Source organism: Trachurus japonicus, chromosome 2 (genome assembly GCF_045865225.1).
Source record: "Trachurus japonicus isolate A0001 chromosome 2, Traja_1.0".
NCBI lineage: Eukaryota > Metazoa > Chordata > Actinopteri > Carangiformes > Carangidae > Trachurus > Trachurus japonicus.
The window spans coordinates 3,076,042-3,099,070 of NC_140908.1; the positions used below are offsets into that span (position 1 = coordinate 3,076,042).

The window sequence follows — 23,029 nt, forward strand, 5'->3', positions numbered from 1 at the left end:
AAACCAACAGAGAAAAGAATAAGTTAGAAGGATTTCAATGAAGGACTGATAAAAACGACACAGAATCACTGGACTGACAGAAAAAGCCTCAGTGTTTACATCCCATTTAAGTTGGTCGTCACACACAGTGCCGAGGTATTTGAAGGAGCTGACCAGTGTTGACTTGATGGTTCCCTCATCTCAGTTGATGGCAGGTTATGAGAAACTAACACATCTAATAAAACAACACAAATAGAACCAATAAAAAGCTGTTGCTGCACATGTGCCTTGTATGTTGACTGTAGGGTGATGAGGTAATGATCAACAGACAAACACAGACACTAGCTGAGTATGAGGTCAGTCCTGATGTCCAGTTCACAGGAGACAAAAAGCCTGTTGTTCTCACTAAGGGTAAAAAGATGAAGAAGAATGAGGCCAGCCGACCTGTGTAGAGTTCTGACCTGGTGAGTCTGATCTGAGCTGCTGTGGTTGTGACACTGCAGTGACGTTTCCTCTGCTCATCATCAGACTCTGGTCAACACTGACACACAGATCAGAGATGACGACTGCTTCACCACACTTCAAACTGCCTGTGTCTCTGGAAGGCTGCTCTGTCCACCATGCTGTTGTTGAAGAGTCTAGAAGGAAAACACAGAGCAGAGAGTGAACGTCACTCACTGACACACAACAACAAGTTGTCCACTCTGAACAAACTCAGTGATGTGAACTCACCGCACAGACTCCATGGACGGGTTGATGGAGACCAGCTGCAGCAACTGGACTGTAGACGCATCAGTGATGCTGTTGTGACTCAAACTGACACACACACACACACACACACACACACACACACACACACACACACACACACACGCACGGGCACACACACATACAGAGGGAGATCAGGAAGACAGGACAATGAAATGAGACATTAAGTTCATATTTAAATGTCCAGAAACATTTGTCCACATGAGACACTGACAGGAATCTTCAGATGCTAGAAACTAGAATAATGTTTGGATGCAGGACTATATTTATATTTCTGGATCTTTCATTTCACGTTAACTCCTGTTTATGTTGTTTTAATAAATATTTAAAGCTGACACTACATCACAGTGTTGTCACATGACCAGTGTGTCACTCACTCCAGGACTTGGACTTTGTGCAGATGTGTGGTGAGTGTGAGCAGCAGCTGGTCAGTGAGCCGACAGTGACTGAGGTCCAGCTCCTTCAGTCCTTCAGACCAGTCCAGCATCCGGCCCAGATCTCCACAGACCCTCTGATCCAGATCCGTGTGACTGAGGTCCAGCTCTCCACCCAGGGCTCCACTCAGAGACACCGCCCGTCTCCTCGTGTCCCTCTCACAGCTCACAGGAACCAGGGACAGCAGGCGGAGGACGACAGCTTTACTGGCTCTGCAACACAACAACAGAGACAGACTGTCATGGAGCATGAACATGAAAGAGAAGCAGCTTCCTCTCTGGTTCAGCTCAGCGTGGGCTCTCTGACCTGAGGCGGACTTTGTGTAGGACAGGAAACAGCAGGTCCAGTCCGCTGTCGTCCACCTCACAGTCTCTCAGGTCCAGCTGAGCGTCCTGGCTGCTGCGTGTCAGGACGGAGGAGACGGTCCAGCAGTCCTCAGCAGTCAGACACAGAGTCTCAGGCTGGTCCTGCTCTGACAGATCCACTGAGAGGGAACAGGACAGATCCAACCTGTGCCGAGTGGCTCTCAGCAGCCGTGATGCTGCCTCCTGCTGGTCGCCACCGGCAACACAGCAGTGGAGGAACCTCAGCAGCAGCTTCCTGTCAACACTGATACATACATCACTGTGTTAATGCATCTACAGGGAAATACCACAGACTGATGATGGGATGGAGCTCGTCTGTTTGTCTGACCTGAGCTGAGAAACTCTGTCCAGAGAGAAGAGGATGGACTCTGTCTCCTCTGCTGGTATGGAGCTCCACATCAGGTTCAGTTGAACTCTGTCACTGTGTGTGAGGATGAAGAGCAGAGCAGCACAGTCCTCTGAGTCCAGCTCTGTGCAGGTCAGGTTGATCACATCATCAAGTGATCTCAGTAAACTGAGTAAACTCTGTCTGGACTGAGTTTCATAGATGTGTCTGATGGAGGTCAACACGAAGCTGGGAGTGGACCTGGAAACACCACAACAGGGTTTAGATGTAGAGAAACAGCTGATGAAACAACAACAAGAACAGACATGACACAGAGGATCAACTGTGTGTCTGTGTCTGGTCAGAGGTCAAATCAAACATCAATACACTGATCACCGTTTAATGATGATCCTGTCCAGGAAGGGAAGCAGCTGAGTGAAGTTCTCCTGTAAGAAGTGGTGTTTCCTCAGGTTCACAGTGAAGGTCTGAGCTGGTGAATGCTGCAGCAGATAGTGAAGAAGATCCCAGTCCAGACAGCAGCAGCTCAGGTCTCCACCAGTCTTAGTCAAGGTGGACAACGTCAAGTCCTGGTCCTGGACTTCATGGAGGAAGATCAGGAGCTGCTGGAGACTCTCTGAACTCAGTCTGTAGGTTCAACAAATACAACTAGTGAACACACAGTGTTACCACAGCAACTAGAGTGAATCTGTGAGACTCAGGAAAGACATTTACTTGACTGGTAGAGGACGGTGGTGAAGCAGCAGTGTAACCAGACACCGAGCAGGGACACAGAACTCAGTCAGGTCCAAACGTCTGACGTCCCAGTGTCTCAGCAGAGACGCCACGCCACCGACCACCTGCTGCACTTTTCTTTCTGACAGCTGGACTTTCTCAGAGACAAGAGACAGCTCCTCCAGAGACACGGGACAGACCAAGCTCCGCCTTCTTACACATCCACACAGCAACAAGGACACGTGATTGGACAGCCTGAGAGTCAAGAGACAGGACAGAGCAGCTGTCACATCAATAACACATCTAACTACACATTCAAAGAGGACAAGATGGCGTCATAGCAACAAGAGACAGTGATTATACCTCAGACTGTGCAGTCGTGTGGTGGATCTAAAGAGGAGGGAGACTCCTCTGACAGACACTTTACTGGGAGTCAGGGTGAGATCCACTTTAGAGGAACAACGTCTCAGAACCGTCCCCACAGTCCTGCAGGTCTTCCTGTCTAACTGTCCTGTGAAGAGCAGGGTGAAGTCCAGGAGCTGCAGCAGAGAGACCAGCTGCTCCACATCCTCTCTGGACCGGACACAGATGGATGAACACACTCTCTGGAAGAACTGAGGATCACAGCTGGAACACAACAGAACAGATCAACTGTGAACACACATCTACAGCACAATAACAGACTCACTGCACTACAATGTCATCCCTAACTAAATGAATATAAATGTCTTATGATCTGTACATTTGCTGTTGGCTGTGAATAACATGACATTTAAAGACCATGCATTGTCAAATAGTTACTCATCAACCTTTAACTCCACTGTTAGTTTGTAAGAAATAGCTTTTTAAGGACACTAAGGATCAGCTGGGTTGAAGAATCTTCATAATGTTTGTCTGGTTTACCTGAGCTGTGAGATATAAGGCAGACACTGCAGAAAACTCCTCACTTCACTCTCTTCACCTGACCAGCCTGTCAGCTCCACTGGTTTCTTCTCTGGTTGGAGTTTCAGCACTTCCAGGAGGATGGAGGTCTTTCTCTCTGAGAGGTTTATGATCCAGACTGAAGGAGCTGACTGGAGAACTGAGTGTAATGCTGGAAGGACTCTCAGACCTGTTTTAGTCTCATAGTCCTTCACATGGGAGAAAAGATCCAGCAGGAAGTCACTCTGATATTCTGTATCATCATTATCCATGTCTCTGTCAACTGTGACAGGGAATGATCTGTATCTGCACACTGATGTTAACGTCTCCAGTATCTTCTCTCCTGTCTGATGTTCTCTTTCTGCTGCTGCACAGAACAGATTCACAAACAACTTGACTCCATCAGAGTCTTCAAACTCTTCAGAGAAACTGGAAGAGAAGAAAACATTGAATGAAGACGTCAGTATCAGAAACAGAGACACACAACACTGACATACAGGGAGTGGAGCTGCTAAAAGTCACTAAACAGCTGCTAATGAGCAAAACACAGTCACATCAATCAGCCTGAAACTCAACTAACAACCACTTTGACTGACCAACTTCACTACATGTTGAAGGAACCAGGAGGCTGTTGCACAAAACCAAGAGAGCAGATTAAACTGGATTTTCCGGTTATCCTGGTTGAATTTAACTGGGACTCAGTTGTATGAAAGCGGAGGCTCATCTGTTACCATGGAGATTTATTCTGTGCAGCCAGCCTGCTCCTGACCAAGCTAACAGCCAGGCATAACTTAACTCATCCTGGTGTTGTATAGGTCCAGTCAGCTGTCAGTCTGATCAGAGATCAGTGTATTTTAGTTATTTCAGGGTCTCATTTTTATCAGAGCATTAAAACACCACAGATCATCCATCATTCAGTGAAGAAGCCTCTTTTATTAGGCTGCTGGAATTGTTACGTGTATTTCAAGACAGTTTTACATTATTAAACTCTGCTACACAAGTGTAAATGTTTATTTGGAAACAATGTTAAAGCAGAAGTAAGTGGTCCGGTCGTTTTCGCTAATGCTGCGTTCCAGGCAGGCTTTTGAAATCGTAAATTACAGCTTCAAGTCACAACTTACGACTTTGTTGCCTTCCAGGCAACCCACTCGTGTTTTTCCGACCTGTTTTACCGGGGAAAGTCACTATAACGGCCACTCGTAACTTCCGACCGGTGAACTCGTACCAGATCGAACTGGTACCACTTCACGGTCGGAAAAATACGAGTTTCCTTGAACGCACCATAACAGTCCTCGTCCCTATGTCGCCACATTCACGGCGTCCCTTGTCTGCACACACAGCCCTGCATGCCGTTCTCTCTCCTCATTGGATAAAAACTGTAGGATACGATAAATGTTTTCTCCTGGGCTCAGAGCAGAGCAGAGGGACTGACAGACCCGTGTTTCACTCTATGTAAGTGATTGCTGTCGGAAGATATAACTATTTAAGACTTATATTAACACAAATATATCACTTACTTCTGCTTTAAGTGACTCACTGAATTGTAATTATTACCTTTCACTGTTAGAAAGTTTATGTTTTTTAATTTAAACATTCAGTTGATTGGCTAATGACTGTCCGGCTTTTCTTCTATAACAGCAGCTGTATTTCTGAAATTAATCCATCACCTCCTGGTGAGTTTCCAGCAGCAGCAGCTGCTCGCTCAGTCAACAGTTTGCTGCAGCGTGTGTCTTTTCAGCTTCTCCATCAGTAAATCAGTGATCGATACCGTGGTCTGTTTCAGAAAAATGTGGACGCGCTCTGATCTGAATCACTGACACCTGGTTTAACAAATCTGTGATCAAATCATCCTGGATCAGTAAATGTGCAACGGACTGAACCAGGATTCACTGAGGAGGCTTTGTCAAGTCTGACTTTATCACTTATCCTGGATATCTTAATTCAACCTTTGTGCAACAGGCCTCTGGACTCTGGAGCTGTGTCTCCTTTCTGCCCTGAGGAACTCTGGGTAATGTAGTCATCACTACACTGTAGTGGCTGGAGTCACAATGTTCCCTCAGTAAAACTACACAGCATGATGTCATGTTCATGTGGACTGGTCAGTTCAACACTTCACCTTCAAACTAACAGTGAGCTGGTGGAGATGAAGAACACAGCTCCACTAATGGAAACTCAAGTCATGTTTAGTACAGAACATTTACCTGAGCTGTGAGATATAAGGCAGACACTGCAGAAAACTCCTCACTTCACTCTCTTCACCTGACCAGCCTGTCAGCTCCACTGGTTTCTTCTCTGGTTGGAGTTTCAGCACTTCCAGGAGGATGGAGGTCTTTCTCTCTGAGAGGTTTATGATCCAGACTGAAGGAGCTGACTGGAGAACTGAGTGTAATGCTGGAAGGACTCTCAGACCTGTTTTAGTCTCATAGTCCTTCACATGGGAGAAAAGATCGAGCAGCAAATAACACTGATATTCTGTATAATCATCATCCATGTCTCTGTCCCTCAGAGGGAATGATCTGTATCTGCACACTGATGTTAACGTCTCCAGTATCTTCTCTCCTGTCTGATGTTCTCTTTCTGCTGCTGCACAGAACAGATTCCCAAACAACTGGACTCCATCAGAGTCTTCAAACTCTTGAGTGAAACTGGAAGAGAAGAAAACATTGAATGAAGACGTCAGTATCAGAAACAGAGACACACAACACTGACATACAGGGAGTGGAGCTGCTAAAAGTCACTAAACAGCTGCTAATGAGCAAAACACAGTCACATCAATCAGCCTGAAACTCAACTAACAACCACTTTGACTGACCAACTTCACTACATGTTGAAGGAACCAGGAGGCTGTTGCACAAAACCAAGAGAGCGGATTCAACTGGATTTTCCGGTTATCCTGGCTGAATTTAACTGGGACTCAGTTGTGTGGAAGGAGGCTCATCTGTTACCATGGAGATTTATTCTGTGCAGCTAGCCTGCTCCTGACCAGGATAACAGCCAGGCATAACTTAACTCATCCTAGTGTTGTATAGGTCCAGTCAGCTGTCAGTCTGATCAGAGATCAGTGTGTTTTAGTTATTTCAGGGTCTAATTTTTATCAGTGCATTAAAACACCACAGATCATCCATCATTCAGTGAAGAAGCCTCTTTTATTAGGCTGCTGGAATTGTTACGTGTATTTCAAGACAGTTTTACATTATTAAACTCTGCTACACAAGTGTAAATGTTTATTTGGAAACAATGTTAAGTGACTCACTGAATTGTAATTATTACCTTTCACTGTTAGAAAGTTTATGTTTTTTAATTTAAACATTCAGTTGATTGGCTAATGACTGTCCGGCTTTTCTTCTATAACAGCAGCTGTATTTCTGAAATTAATCCATCACCTCCTGGTGAGTTTCCAGCAGCAGCAGCTGCTCGCTCAGTCAACAGTTTGCTGCAGCGTGTGTCTTTTCAGCTTCTCCATCAGTAAATCAGTGATCGATACCGTGGTCTGTTTCAGAAAAATGTGGACGCGCTCTGATCTGAATCACTGACACCTGGTTTAACAAATCTGTGATCAAATCATCCTGGATCAGCAAATGTGCAACGGACTGAACCAGGATTCACTGAGGAGGCTTTGTCAAGTCTGACTTTATCTACAATAGATTGATTTATAAATTGGAGCAATATGGGATCAGGGGGGTTGCCTTGAATTGGGTGGGAAGTTATTTGAGAAACAGGCAGCAATATGTGAAGATGGGAGACTGTTCGTCAGAATGTCTGGATATTGCATGTGGTGTCCCCCAGGGGTCAGTGTTGGGACCCAAACTCTTTGTCCTATATATTAATGACATCTGTAATGTGTCTAGTCTAGTTAAATGTATTTTATTTGCAGATGACACAAACATTTTTTGTTCTGGTGAAAATTTGCAGCAACTTTTGGATGTCATCACTTCAGAGTTAAGTAAAATTAAAAAATGGTTTGACAAGAATAAATTATCACTAAATCTGAACAAAACAAAAATCATGTTATTTGGAAACTGTAAAATACACAATCAAATACAGGTACAAATAGATGGTGTAAATATTGAAAGAGTAAATGTAAATAAATTCCTGGGAGTGATAATAGATGACAAAATTTGCTGGAAACCTCACATTAAACATATCAAATCTAAACTGTCTCGCAGCATTTCAGTTTTGGTAAAAGCAAAGCATGTCCTAGATCATAAATCACTCTATATTCTGTACAATTCACTGATTCTTCCTTATTTAGAGTACTGTACGGAGACATGGGGAAACACATACAAAACTGCACTTCAGCCACTTTTCATACTGCAAAAAAGAGCAATGAGAATTATTCACAGGGTTGATTATGGGGCACACACCAATGACTTATTTTGGAAATCTAAAACTCTAAAATTGTTTGATTTGGTGGAGCATAAAACAGTCCAAGTATTATATAAAGCAAGGAACTATCTGCTACCAAGAAACATTCAGAGAATGTTTCACGAAAGAGAGCAAGGTTATGATTTAAGAGAGAAATCAAATCTAAAGGTTGGCAGAGCTCGCACAACAAAGAAAAGTTTCTGTATCACCATTTGTGGAGTAAAACTGTGGAATAATCTGAGTACTGAAATCAAAAACATTTCGAGTATAATCATGTTTAAAAAGAGACATAAAGAAATGATTCTCCAGAGGTACATTGAATAATTCACACAAGGTGTTTGCTTACTTACTATTTGGATTAAAATGTGTAATGTGTAAAATGTTTAATTAGAACATATAGTTAAAATTATAGGGGTAGGATTAGATAAGTTTATACTTCTTCCTACTCCTTTTCGCTCATGTAAACTGCGTTGCTTATGAGATGTTGTGTATACATTTTTTTCTGTTCACTTATTATATTATTATTTTATCTTATTTATTTTATTTTTTTTACACTGTCGTTTACATGATCGAAATAAAGATATCAATCAATCAAAGATATCAATCAATCACTTATCCTGGATATCTTAATTCAACCTTTGTGCAACAGCCCTCTGGACTCTGGAGCTGTGTCTCCTTTCTGCCCTGAGGAACTCTGGGTAATGTAGTCATCACTACACTGTAGTGGCTGGAGTCACAATGTTCCCTCAGTAAAACTACACAGCATGATGTCATGTTCATGTGGACTGGTCAGTTCAACACTTCACCTTCAAACTAACAGTGAGCTGGTGGAGATGAAGAACACAGCTCCACTAATGGAAACTCAAGTCATGTTTAGTACAGAACATTTACCTGAGCTGTGAGATATAAGGCAGACACTGCAGAAAACTCCTCACTTCACTCTCTTCATCTGACCAGCCTGTCAGCTCCACTGGTTTCTTCTCTGGTTGGAGTTTCAGCACTTCCAGGAGGATGGAGGTCTTTCTCTCTGAGAGGTTTATGATCCAGACTGAAGGAGCTGACTGGAGAACTGAGTGTAATGCTGGAAGGACTCTCAGACCTGTTTTAGTCTCATAGTCCTTCACATGGGAGAAAAGATCCAGCAGGAAGTCAATCTGATATTCTGTATAATCCAAATCATCATCCATGTCTCTCTCATCCAGAAAAAATAAACTGTGTCTGCACAGTGATGTTAACGTCTCCAGTATCTTCTCTCCTGTCTGATGTTCTCTCTCTGCTGCTGCACAGAACAGATTCCCAAACAACTTGACATAATCAGAGACGTCAAACCTGTCAGAGACACTGGAAGAGAAGAAAACATTGAATGAAGACGTCAGTATCAGAAACAGAGACACACAACACTGACATACAGGGAGTGGAGCTGCTAAAAGTCACTAAACAGCTGCTAATGAGCAAAACACAGTCACATCAATCAGCCTGAAACTCAACTAACAACCACTTTGACTGACCAACTTCACTACATGTTGAAGGAACCTGGAATGTCAGACAACAGTGGTGGATCCTCCAATCACTGATCAATCAATTAGCTCCAAAGCCTGAAATACTGGACCTCCATTTACAACATCCATCATTCTGTTCAACTCTTTAAAGGACAATTCTGGGCAAATTCAACTCGGGGCTGTATTTTCCTAACATAGGTCTAAAAGAAGGAATTTTCTCATCAATGCCATGTTTATTCACACACACACGCATACAACACGTACTTTGTGTGAATCAGGTCTCCCATTGAAGCTACCAAAAGCTTATTGCGGGAGCCTGGATACATACAACACAAAACAATACAGCATATACAAGACTAACAATACACATGAAACATCAACAGTATGAATACACACACACACACACACACACACACACACACACACACACACACACACACACACACACACACACAACAATAAAGCACCTACTAAACTAACAATACAGTACATGAAACATTAACAGACATTAGACAATGTGGACCCCAAGCGTACCAACAGAAGCTTTTCATAACATGTAGATAAGAAAGCAGATGATAATAAAATTTACATTCAATTTACTATGGTTCAGATGCTCAATGGTTGCAGCTTATATACTGTATATAAACTAAGTAATTTAATTTTTAGCTTTTTCTTAAAAATGGAGATGGACGTCTCCACCTTCAAGCTCTCATCTAGCTCGTTCCAGATCTGCGGTCCTCTGCATGCAAAAGACAGACTCGTTCTTTTTAATCTTCTTTTTTTCCCAGTAATTAGGTGTTTTTTCCTGGTATCATACGCATGCCGAGGACCACAGACCGGAACAAGCTCACACAATCTGTGGTTGGTTTTATGGATAATTTGAAGCATCACACAGGCATTGTGAAATACATTAATTTCAGTTAACCGGAGGAGACCGAAGCGATGAAATAGAGGTCTTGTGGGGGCATTGAACTCGGACCATGACACAGCTCGAATGATCTTTTTTTGAAGGCTTTCTAATCTTTTCAAATAGCTAGGGTAGGTGTTGCACCAAATTACACTCCACCACAGCAGGACTGCAGACCCAGCACCCCCAGGCCTTCTTTCTCATATCTGGAGACTTTAACCATGTAACCCTGGACCACACATTGGCTGCCTTCTACCAGTTTGTCGACTGTCCAACTAGGAAAAACAGGACAATTGTCTTGCTGTATGCCAACATTAAGGAGGCATACTCAGCTACACCCCTGCCCCCACTAGGTAGATCAGACCACAACCTTGTCCAGCTACAACCACTGTACAAGCCATTAGTACAGCGGCAGCCTGTAACAACCAGGTCCTTCAGGAAGTGGTCTACGACCGCGGAGGATGCCCTCAGAGCCTGTTTCCAATCTACGGACTGGGCGGTACTACAGGGGGGGCACGAGGAGAATGACATCAACAGGATCACTACCTGTGTAACAGACTACCTTAACTTCTGCATGGACACAGTGGTTCCAGTGAAAAAAGTACACTGCTATGCAAACAACAAACCCTGGATTACCAGCAAGGTAAAGGCCGTCCTCAACAGGAAGAAGAGAGCTTTCCGGATGAAAGACCAGGAGGAAATGCAGACGGCACAGTGTGAACTCAGGCTGTGTCTGAGGGACACAAAGGAGGCGTACAGGAGGAAGCTGGAGAGCAGGCTACAACAAAACAACGTGCGTGAGGTGTGGAGGGGTCTGAAAACCATCACCGGCTACAAGCAGGCTACGGATGGAGCAGCTGAGGGGGACAGAGAAAGAGCCAACGAGTTTAACATCTTCTTCAATCGTTTTAATGAAGTGCCTGCACTCCACCAGACCCCCCCCCCCCCCCTCACCTCTCTCTCTCCCGTCCCCACCCACCTCCTCACCTACATCCCGCAACTCCTCCATGTGCCTCTCCTCCCTCTCCTCTGCATCGCCTCCTCCCCCTCCCTCTTCTGCAGCCCATCCTGCCATCACTGCAGCCCAGGTTAGTGGCATGCTGAGGAGACTACATCCCAGGAAGGCGGCAGGACCGGACAAAGTGTGCCCCAGGATGTTGAAGGCCTGCGCTGCTGAGCTGGGCGAGCCCCTGCAGCAGCTTTACAACCTGAGCCTAAGCCTGGAAAAGGTGCCCACCTTGTGGAAAACATCATGCATTGTCCCAATACCGAAGGGGAGGAGCCCCAGTGACATCAGTGACTTCAGACCGGTGGCGCTCACCTCCCACCTCATGAAGACACTTGAGCGGCTCATCCTCAACATCATCCGCCCCCACGTTCAGCATGCCCAAGACCCTCTTCAGTTTGCCTACCGGGAGAGGGTAGGGGTTGAGGATGCTGTCCTCTTTCTCCTCCACAGAGCATACTCCTTCCTGGACAAGGGAAATGGCTCACTGAGAATCCTCTTCATCGACTTCTCCAGTGCATTCAATACAATCCAGCCCCCTCTCCTGCAAGAAAAACTGACCAGAATGCACGTTGACCCCTCCATAGTGTCCTGGATCACTGATTACCTCACTGACAGACCGCAGTTTGTCAGATTGAGAGGCCGTACATCAGACACAGTGACCAGCAGCACCGGAGCACCACAAGGGACTGTACTCTCTCCTCTTCTCTTCACTCTGTACACAGCCGACTTCCAGTACAACACGGACACATGCCACATGCAAAAATTCTCAGATGACACTGCAATTGTGGGGTGTATCAGGGGGGGCAGTGAGAGTGAGAATGAGTACAAAAGCACAGTGGAGGACTTTGTGGAGTGGTGTCGGCTGAACCAGCTGTAGATCAACACCACCAAAACAAAGGAGATGGTAGTCGACTACAGGAGGAAAAGTCCCCAACCCAAGCCAGTGTCCATCGAGGGGGCGGAGGTGGAGGTAGTCGGCTCCTACAAATACCTTGGCCTGCAGCTGGACAGCAAGCTGGACTGGACTGTGAACACAGACTGCCTACAGGAAGGGGCAGAGCAGGTGCTACTTCCTGAGAAGGTTGGCCTCTTTCAACATTTGCAGGAAGTTACTGCAGATGTTCTACCACTCTGTGGTAGCCAGCGTCCTGTTTTATGCTGTTGTGTGCTGGGGGTGGGGGGGCATCAAAAAGAGGGACAGTGGGAGACTGGACAGGCTCATCAGACGGGCCAGCTCTGTGGTGGGCCTGGAACAGGAGTTGGTCATGGCAGTGGCAGAGAGAAGAACCATGGAAAAACTGATGGCGATCATGGACAAGACCAGCCACCCTCTGCACTCTGCCATCAGCTCCCAAAGGAGCAGGTTTAGTGGCAGATTGCTGTCACTGACCTGCTCCACAGACAGACTGAGGAAGTCCTTTGTGCCCGGGCAGTCAGACTGTACAACAGCAGGGGGGGGTGGATGGTGGGACGGGCACAACATCTGCAACATCTGCACTAATTGACATTTTATGAACTGTATTTCTTTTATATGAGAGTGTGTGTGTATATGTGTACATATATATCAGTGGCGGCTGGTGACTGAAAAAATTGGGGAGGACAGGAGGAAAACCAGTCCACGGTGTCATGTTATTTTAGTCAACTACCTATCTCTACTTTCTTATATTCGATTTAATTTGAGTAATAAAACAATGACGTACAAGACTTCTTTAAAAAAACATTTTATTAAATGATAAAAGTCTGTTGACATCAGGACCATGAGTGGAGGTGAGTGACTTTGACATCAGGACCATGAGAGGAGCAGTGACTTTGACATCAGGACCATGAGAGCAGGTGAGTGACTTTGACATCAGGACCATGAGAGGAGCAGTGACTTTGACATCCCTCCTCATTCAGTGGCTCATCTTCATCTTCCTCATGTGCTGTTCTCCTCTCTGCGCTGTCTGACCTGTCTCCGTTGCGCCGTAGCGCTTCACTCCGTCAATTCAGAGTATTTTCACAGCGTATTCTGCGGTCAGTCTTCGGTCTCTGCTCCGGTCCCGACTGGGCTCCGGACACGGAGCAGAGAGCCAGGTCCGACAGTGCCAGGCTATCCCTCTCTGAAGCAGAGGAGAGGTCGGCTTCACTCCCGTCTGTCTTCACAGAGTCCACAAAGGGTTTCTGATCACAGGGTTTCCAGCGCTGCCGCCTAAACTAACGTGTTAAAAAAAAAAAAAGTAGCGATATTCGTCGCCGCCGCCCCCCTTGGGACGATCGCCTTCATTCATCTCCGCATCCTCACACACACATAGGCTACACACCACAGAGAAACGCGCATGCATAACAGCAGCGCGCGCTATAGGTGCCGGCCTTTCGTGTAAACAAAGCCTGGTCATTATATGACACCCGGCTATTAATTAAATGTTTGAAAAATAAATGCGACTTATAAACCGGTGCGACTTATATATGTTCTTTTCCTCTTCATGACGTATTTTTAGGCAGATGCGACTAATACTCAGGTGCGACATATAGTCCGGAAAATACGGTAATTAGTGGGGCTCGGACCGTCGGACAGTCACCGGCATGCCAGCCATCTGCTCTACCCACTACGCTACCGCAGCAGTTTACAAAGACTGCAGGACAGCACAGCACATCACACAACACTCATTAGTACACTCGCCCAAGACAAAGTGCGTTGCTGTTCCGTATTATGTCCCGCTGTTGTGCCGCTAAATATCTTCTCCTTCCGCGCCTCGACCCCAGGTTACCGTTGTGACAGTCAACGCGAATGCAGCTGTCAGAGTAACTACACGACAGCAGCATATCACAACAAAACAACTTCGTTGCTGCTCCGTATTGTGTCCCGGTCGTGCCGCTAACATTATGTCCTCCAACCGATTCCAATATCGCTGAAAACTCCATATTTCTTGTCCGAGCATAGCTGGTAGTGAAAGCTGTAAAATACATAGCGGTATTTCCTGTTTACAGCTGTATAAATGTGAGAATGAAATTTGGGAACTGTTATTGGACCAACCTGCTGTCAATCTTGTGTTCTGATTGCTGATTGGTACAGAAGAGCCTCCTCCGTCATGGCGTCATTTTACGTGTCTTAGCCAATCACAGGTCAGGATGAAGACATCCTAAATGCATTGAGTCAATGGAAGAAGATCCCGCCCCGAGGCCAGTTAGGGAAGTAAAAATCTTGCCACCTCCGTAGAGCCCCCACCTTCCTGCTCCCTGCTCCTCACACAGCCTGCTCTGTCTCCTGAGCCTGCTGGCGGCGCAGTTGAGCCGTTTTAAGTGGATTTTCTTCCAAAAAACAAACTTTTTTTATGATAAAATACATATATAATATTTTATAAATTATAATATGTAATGTAATGTAATATGTAATGATTTATTTCAACCAGTTACTCTTTCTTAAATAAAAAATAAATTTTCCTTTTGCCTCTCAAAAATAGAGGAGGACCAACCTCCTCTGCCTCAATGGACCAGCCTCCTCTGATATATATGTATGCATATATATATAGGTGATAGTTTGTATATGTGTGTATATATATAGGTATATTTTATATTTTATTTTATTCTTTTATATTATTGCTACATCTGTCTACATTAGCCGAGTGCTTTCTTTCGGAATGTTTGGAGCAGCTGACAGATGAATTTCCTTCGGGATTAATAAAGTATTTATCTATCTATCTATCTCTATCATCAGCAAAAATGATCCTATGGAATATTTCAGAAGAATTAACAAAATCATTAAAGGTACATTGTGTAACTTATTCTGTTATCTATTCGAGAAAATCGATTATTTCGTTAAAAAGTGTGTTTTTCATTCATCAATAATCCCCCCCATCAACAAACTGAAGTGTTCCTTTCAGCTCTGAATTTGCCGTTCATATCATTCATATCTACATGGAGCGGGTAAGCTCGGTTGGTAGCTGACATGTCGTTTCGCCCTGTTTTTGCGTTCAGTGGCAGCGTGACGGTAGGAAACCACGGAAACTCACCGGAGACACCGGAGCCGTCCGCTCAGGTCGAGGTGGCGTCTGTGAAAAGTCACTGCGGTGCATTGAGGACTGTGAGGACTGCACGTCAATGCTGCATTCAGGTGCAGTCGGAAAAACGGCCGTCGGTAACAAACCAGATGTCATTTTAGTCACAGAAGTCCAGAGAAAGCCGGTAAAACGTGGGTCAGGTAAACAATACGCCATCGCCACGACAACTTATTGTCACGTGTAGCCTATTGTTTTGCTTCGTCCTGACGGGCCACTTGTTTAAATAGACGCTTGTTTATGCCGTTACCTGCAGCGGCTGTTGTCCATCTGCCCGATTTCACATGAATGCAACATGAAAAATACGACTGAGTTGCTTGCGATCTACAACCGCACCACTAGATGGGAGTAATTCTTACACAATGTACCTTTAATGTAAATATGATTTTTGATATGATTTTCAGTTTAATTGCTCCTGTTTTGCGGTAGTTGTGTCTGTCCCCGCATCGCCACGGCAGCAATGAATGGGAGCAGATGGAAGTTCTGGAAGGACTCTCAGACCTGTTTTAGTCTCATAGTCCTTCACATGGGAGAAAAGATCCAGCAGCAAATAACACTGATATTCTGTATAATCATCATCCATGTATCTCTCATCCAGAAAGAATAAACTGTATCTGCACACTTAACGTCTCCAGTATCTTCTCTCCTGTCTGATGTTCTCTCTCTGCTGCTGCACAGAACAGATTCTCAAACAACTTGACGTCATCAGATACGTTAAACTCTTCAGAGAAACTGTAAGAGAAGAAAACATTGAATGAAGACATTAGTATCAGAAACAGACACACAACACTGACATACAGGAAGTGGAGCCATGGCCGGCTCTAGGCATAGGCGATATAGGCGGTCGCCTAGAGCGCCAACTGCTGGAGGGGCGCCGCCAGTCAAGGGAGAAAAAAAAAAAAAAAAGATAATAATTAGGGTCCGGGCAGCGCAGCTGCCAGGACACTATTGTATTCCTAGGAATTCTTCTTCTTCTTTCTTTCTTTCTTTCTTTCTTTCTTTCTTTCTTTCTTTCTTTCTTTCTTTCTTCTTCCAAGGAAGTCATACTTCCCATGGGTGAAAAAAACACCGTAGAAAACTCACCAAACTTCACAGAAACACAGAAACATCCAACCCCATGCCAGATTCACTCAACTCCAAGGACATGTGCCCCCCCCCTCCTAGGGGGGGCACAATAAGCGTTTAAATTTAAAAACTTTAAAAATTCCTACCAAACCAACGGTAGATGCTACAGTGTTGAAACTTCACCACAATGTAGCCTCAATACTGCTGAAACTTTTGTCCACTTAAACTCATTACAAATTATGAAGTCCATCACTCTGTTTTTTTCAATAACTGTAAAACTTTTAAAATGTATCTCCTCCCACAATTTTTGCTCAATTGACACCAAACTTGCTACAGAGCATCTCCAGACCGTCCTCCACAAAACTTGTTTCTCGGATTTTTGATTAAGCAAAAATTGAGCCTACAGTGCATGAAAACGTTTGACTGTAAACAGTACTGTAAACATATACCATCAAATTCTTGATAAATACATTTTCAAACTTCCTGAAAAAAAAGACAATATTTTGGAGTCATGTTTGATGAAGTTTAGCAAATATCAGAATTTTATCTCAAAAACTGAATTTTCTAGAACATTTTGAATTCTGCTCTCATGGGAACAACTGCAGTCAATGTGAGTGTGGAATTTTTAAACATCAGATTTTCTCTTATGAAGCAAAACACTTATCGTTTAAAACAAATCACCAACATTTTCATGCTGTCAAGATGCAATTTATGTATTATCAGATTTTTGTTTAGATGACTGAATTTCTGAAATTTTGACCATTTCATCACAACAGCTGCCCGGGCACTGGCTCACCTGAGTGGATAAATGAAGCTACACAGCAGGTCTCACTACCAGCCAATTAGCTCAGCGAGTTAGGAGCTGGTTCTTGGTGTCAGAGATTGTGAGTTCGAGACCCAGCAAGGGTGATGATGATGACAGATCAAAATGTCAGTTGTCCTCAACACGAAACACAAGACAATAGTCCTAATGGTGGCATCACAGCAAGCTTCTAATTTTAAAAATCCAAATAGCTTGGACTGGACCATGTGCGAAGGCTCCTAACATCTTAGACTCATAGTAGATGTTTGACAAATACATATCAGAATTTTACCTCAAAAACTGATTTTTCTTTTTACTGAGGTTTCAAATCTGCCTACACGACAGTGAATGGCTTACTCAATTTGTGAAGCCACTGTTGAATTGCCACTTGTCAATTAGCTCAGTGCGATAGACAACGGTCTTTGGTTCCCGAGGTTGTGAGTTCAATCCTCAACTGATGCAAATTGAATAAGGTCAACTGTCTTGTCTTCGTATTCTCCTGTTTGTTGCTCAGAATTGCCTAAATTTGCCCAAAAGTAGCCCGGACCTGACCCATCGCTGCGCAGCAGCTATAATAATGATTTATGTCCGCTGGCGCCCCCTCACTTAGTGTTTTCTGTGTAGAAAAAACCCCCCAAAACAAATAAATAAACAATGACAAACATGTTCCTAAATTGTGTATAGTCACACAGATACCTGTCTGCAGCAGGAATGCTCTCAAGCCGTTTTCTTGTTAGAAACGCCACATTTTTAATTAGATGTGTGGCACAAATGCCGGCGCGTTTGCGCAACCGTCTCGATATGTTTTTTTTTTTTCATATTTCGGTCATTTATGCAGTGGAAATGCGGTTCAACTACTGTGATTGGGAGGCTCTCCTCTTTCAAATACGCACGGCCGCACGCCCTTGACGACCTGTCAATCAAAACAACTGTGAAGCGCTTCGAAACAGCAGAGTTGTTCAGAGAGATAGAGAGAGAGAGAGAGAGAGAGAGAAGCAGTGAGGATGATGACGGTGCTTCAGAGGTTTAAAGTTCTGACTAATTTGATGACGAAGATTATGAAAAAAGAATCGAGAGTTGAGATTTCAGCCTGCTCAGACAGCAGGGCCAGTGGGCCACAGCTCCAGATCAGCTCCAGCTCTGTATTCAGACCTGCTGAGCTATCAAACTAGTTTTGTTTTTTTTTTACCTCTCAAACAGTACCACAATGACAACACATATATAGGGTACATTGTATAGGCTAAATATTGTAAATTTTGTGTGTTTTTTTGTCTATTTAGTTGATATTTGGAGACAATTTCTCATTTCGGGCTACACACATCTCATGAAGTTTGAAATGTAATGTGAAGTCAATATTTAGCTTCTGTTATCCCACATTTGAGTTTGACAATTTTTTTTCTACACTTATCGCCTTATATCATACAGTATATTCCACTGCTTTTGTGAAGCCCAGACTTTCGTATACCCATTTCAAGCACCACAACAGTTTGTTCTCATGATTGTGAAGAGACTAGTTTTCATGTCTTCACCCAGGATTTACTCAATGCAATTTTACTGATTGTTGTGCAAATTGTGTATCTCAGGGTCAGAGGGGACATAGAGATACACTGCTATGTTATCGTTATGATCATTATGATCATTGTTGGGGGGGGGCACCTGAGAGTAATCTCACCTAGGGCACCAAAATGTCTAGAGCCGGCCCTGAGTGGAGCTGCTAAAAGTCACTAAACAGCTGCTAATGAGCAAAACACAGTCACATCAATCAGCCTGAAACTCAACTAACAACCACTTGGGGCAGTGCGTGGCGCAGTGGTTAAAGCGGCTGCCCCATGAAGAGGCTACAGTCCTCAACGCAGGCGTCCCCGGATCAGGCAGACCTTTCCTGCATGTCATTCCCCCTCTCTCTGCCTCCCCCTTTCCTGTATATCTCACTATGTGCTATCCAATAAAGGCAAAAAAGCCAAAAAAAAAAATACTTAAACTGACAACCACTTTGACTGACCCACTTCACTACATGTTGAAGGAACCAGGAATGTCAGACAACAGTGGTGGATCCTCCAATCACTGATCAATCAATTAGCTCCAAAGCCTGAAATACTGGACCTCCATTTAGAACATCCATCATTCTGTTCAACTCTTTACAGATCAATAAAGTTGTAGTGAAACATCATCAAGATTCACACTGGTTTACTGTCACTTCATCATGATCTGTTGTTTACTTTGAATAAAGCAAAAAAGAATAAATACATAAATAAATGTATCTTCTAATTAATAGATTCATTCTGTTACCTGAGCTGTGAGATATAAGGCAGACACTGCTGAAAACTCCTCACTTCACTCTCTTCATCTGACCAGCCTGTCAACTTCACTGGTTTCTTCTCTGGTTGGAGTTTCAACACTTCCAGGAGGATGGAGGTCTTTCTCTCTGAGAGCTTTATGGTCCAGATGAAGGAACTAACTGGAGATCTGAGTGTAATGCTGGAAGGACTCTCAGACCTGTTTTAGTCTCATGGTCCTTCACATGGGAGAAAAGATCCAGCAAGAAACTACACTGATATCTCCTCTTAAAATAATCCTTCATGTCTCTGTCACTAAGAGGGAATGTTTCATATCTGTACACTGATGTTAACATCTCCAGTATCTTCTCTCCTGTCTGATGTTCTCTCTCTGCTGCCACACAGATCAGATTCCCATAGACACTGGTCTCTCCAGAAGGATCTGAGGACTGAGGCACAAAACTAAAACCACAAACACAAGAAAGCAGAAATTGAAATCAATAAGTTAAATGTTTTCAAACCAAAATATCAAAAATGATTGTATGTACAGGGCCCTATTTACATTGATTTGCATACTTAAATGGGGGCGTGGACTAGGGCTGACCTCCAAAAGTCGACGATTCGACGATTCGATTCGGAGGGGTCTGATTCGACTATGAACCTCGTAGTCGAATCTAACCAAGACCGTACCATTCTGACTATATGGGGGTGCCCACGGCTGCTGAGCATAAATTGTTACATAGAATGTCTTTTTTCGTTATAAAAATACTATTTTGATACAAAATCTGCCTACTTTCTGTTAATAAAGAGTTCAAAATGATGTGTGCGTTTAAACGGTAGTCTTAGCTTCTTACTACATATTAATAAATCACCCACTGCAGTTGCACAATTAAATGAGCGGAGGTTTTTTTTTTTTTTTCAAATGAGCGGAGGTGAGCAGTAGGACCGTCAAAGAAGTCACTGCAGAACACTCACGGAGTGGCAAAAAGACGAGGGGCAGAGCCGCCAAAGTTTAAAATCAAGGAAGTCTGACAGTCTAACTTTGTCAGCATTTATCATGCATGACCTGACAGAACAGCAAAACATTGTGAGGATACATCTGACTTTGACCGAGTTACATTCAAGAACCTGCTTTCAGTCACGGAAAATAAATTAACTCCAGCGGTGATTTTTTTTTTTTTCGATGGATCAGCTGTGTTTACCGTTTCAAGTGTCAATAGTTCTGATGGTTAGACAGATGAATTAGTCTCTAACACATCCTAAAGTTTGACATGTCAGAGTTTTTCAGAAGAGGAACTTGTTTTTTTCCGACTTCCGAGTTGTCATGAACGCACCATCAGTGTCGGGAGTCACAGCTGTAATCTCGTCCCTCTGCAGCCTGTCTGTCTCTCTGCCGGTGCCGCGGTCACACTGTGTGTTACAGGATTGATTAACGTAATGTACGGATTGTCGAGTCCTTCTGACCTCCGTTTGTTTTGATACTACATGTTTTACCCGGTTTCTCTGTGTCCACGACCACTGCTATCCTTCACCACGTTGAGGGATGTTTGATTTGCCACTCACAGTCCGAGCAAAAGGAGCGTTGTCCAGGGCAACGTAACATAAACGCATACCCTGGCTCACAATGGCTACTAAAAATCATCCAAAGTGTGGAAAATAAATAAAGGTATTTGTTTTACACCTACCATATTTTTGGGGTGTTTTAGCTCTTTTGTTTGAAACGGAAAAAGTCGCAAATTTGCTGCTATCTAAAAAAAAAAAAGGTTCGACGATCAGTCGACTATGGCAAAATCTGACGAATCAGATTCGACTATGAAAATCCTTAGTCGAAAACAGCCCTAGCGTGGACAGGGAAGAGTTTGGCACTTCTACATGTGTGCTCAATTCCAATTTCAATTGTTGATTGGTATGTACAAAAAAAGTGCTTGGATCCATGCATATGATTTTCTTTGTGTGTATGACAGTTTTTGGATTTTAGCATTTGCCATGTTTCACTGGGAAATCCATGCAGGTCTTTGTACATGAGGCCCCAGGTCTGGTCTTAAGCTGGTTGACACCATCTTAGGTAGGAAGCAGAGTTTCTGCCTTAAATCTGCCAGCAGCTTCCAGTGCACTGCCTCGCTGCTCAGTGGCAGAACATTGTAGGCAGCCTTGGCACTCAGAACTTCACACACACACACATATGCTCATAAACACCATTATACAGATACAGAAACTAGGCTAGTAATACAACAGACCTAAGTAATGGGTAAATGGGTGAACCAGGTGATCAACAGTAAAATTACCTAATTTGATCCCTTCTGAACAGGGTTGATCACCCTGACTGTAAAAATTATATTTATATATGGTGTCATGTCTCTGCATTCAAAACATGTGGTTATAATGGGAGTCAATGGGGCAAAAACAGCCACTAAGGATTTTTTTTTAGAAAATCTGTTGCTGCACAAAAACTAAATATGCATAAAAGTCATTGATGTTACTAATCTAAGACATGTCCGAGACTGTGATAACATGAAAAAAAAATTCTTTGTCCAATCACTTTTTACATTGAAAATAGCTCATTTTGTGTGTATTTTTTCCCACATCAGTGACTTTGTTTTTTCAATTGGCATTCAAAGGGTTAAAATTTTGATTTAAAAAAAAAAATATTTAGTAGTTTTGATCAAGACTGAAGTTGATTAACAGATTTATGCAAAAAAATTTGAAAAAAATATTTATCTGATATATTTTTACAGCAGTCAAAATTAGTTGCCAAAAACGACCCTAATACCGCTGAAGGAAGTTTTTTTGAAAATCTGTTGCTGCACAAAAACTAAATATGCATCAAAACCAATTATGTTACTAATCTTTGACATATCCAAGACTGTGATAGCATGAAAAAAATTTTCTTTGTCCAATCACTTTTTATATTGAAAATAGCTCATTTAGTGTGTATTTTTTCCCATATCAGTGACTTTGTTTTTTCAATTGGCATTCAAAGGGTTAAAATTTTGAATTAAAACATTTTTTTAGTAGTTTTGATCAAGACTGAAGTTGATTAACAGATTTATGCAAAAAAATTTGAAAAAAATATTTATCTGATATATCTTTACAGCAGTCAAAATTTGTCAAGAGTACCCGTATGCAGGGACATGGGCACCGCCATTAGCCCAGATCCATACCGGAAGTCACGACCGGAAGTTGCTCTTCTTCATGTATATTATTTCTATGTAGATAAAAAAAATAACTCAGTAACTCAATGGTCCATAATAAAATATTGTTTTCCAGCGGATATCTTAGTTACAACATGATTGAGCTATAAAATATTTTTTTACATGGATCGTTTATTAAGTTATTGAGTTATTTAAAAAACGCTGCTAACGGCTAACGGCTAGCGCCGAACGGCTAACGGCTAGCGCCGAATGGCTAGCGGCTAACGGCTAACGGCTAGCGCCGCTCCTGCTGACAGCAGACCAGGAGAGAGAGAAAAAAAATAAATGAAATGTCGTTGGTGGGTGCTTTGGTTAGGGTTAGGCAATGAAGAAAGGAGTTGGTTAAGTTTAGTAAA

The 23,029-nt window shown here is 43.3% G+C and overlaps 1 protein-coding gene across 1 annotated transcript; it reads right to left on the minus strand.

Annotated features, from left to right (window-relative positions):
- LOC146990564 (uncharacterized) lies at positions 1 to 22,627 on the minus strand. Its single transcript, XM_085803713.1, has 15 exons — positions 22,600 to 22,627; positions 21,504 to 21,646; positions 19,825 to 19,931; positions 19,496 to 19,702; positions 8,782 to 9,231; positions 5,727 to 6,170; positions 3,508 to 3,954; positions 2,968 to 3,231; positions 2,605 to 2,859; positions 2,269 to 2,517; positions 1,876 to 2,133; positions 1,489 to 1,791; positions 1,125 to 1,394; positions 712 to 795; positions 1 to 617 (listed from the first exon to the last, which is right to left on the minus strand). The coding sequence occupies exons 1-15, from the start codon at positions 22,625 to 22,627 to the stop codon at positions 551 to 553; spliced, it is 3,576 nt and encodes a 1,191-aa protein (XP_085659839.1). The 3' UTR covers positions 1 to 550.
- Between the last annotated feature and the right edge of the window lie 402 nt (positions 22,628 to 23,029).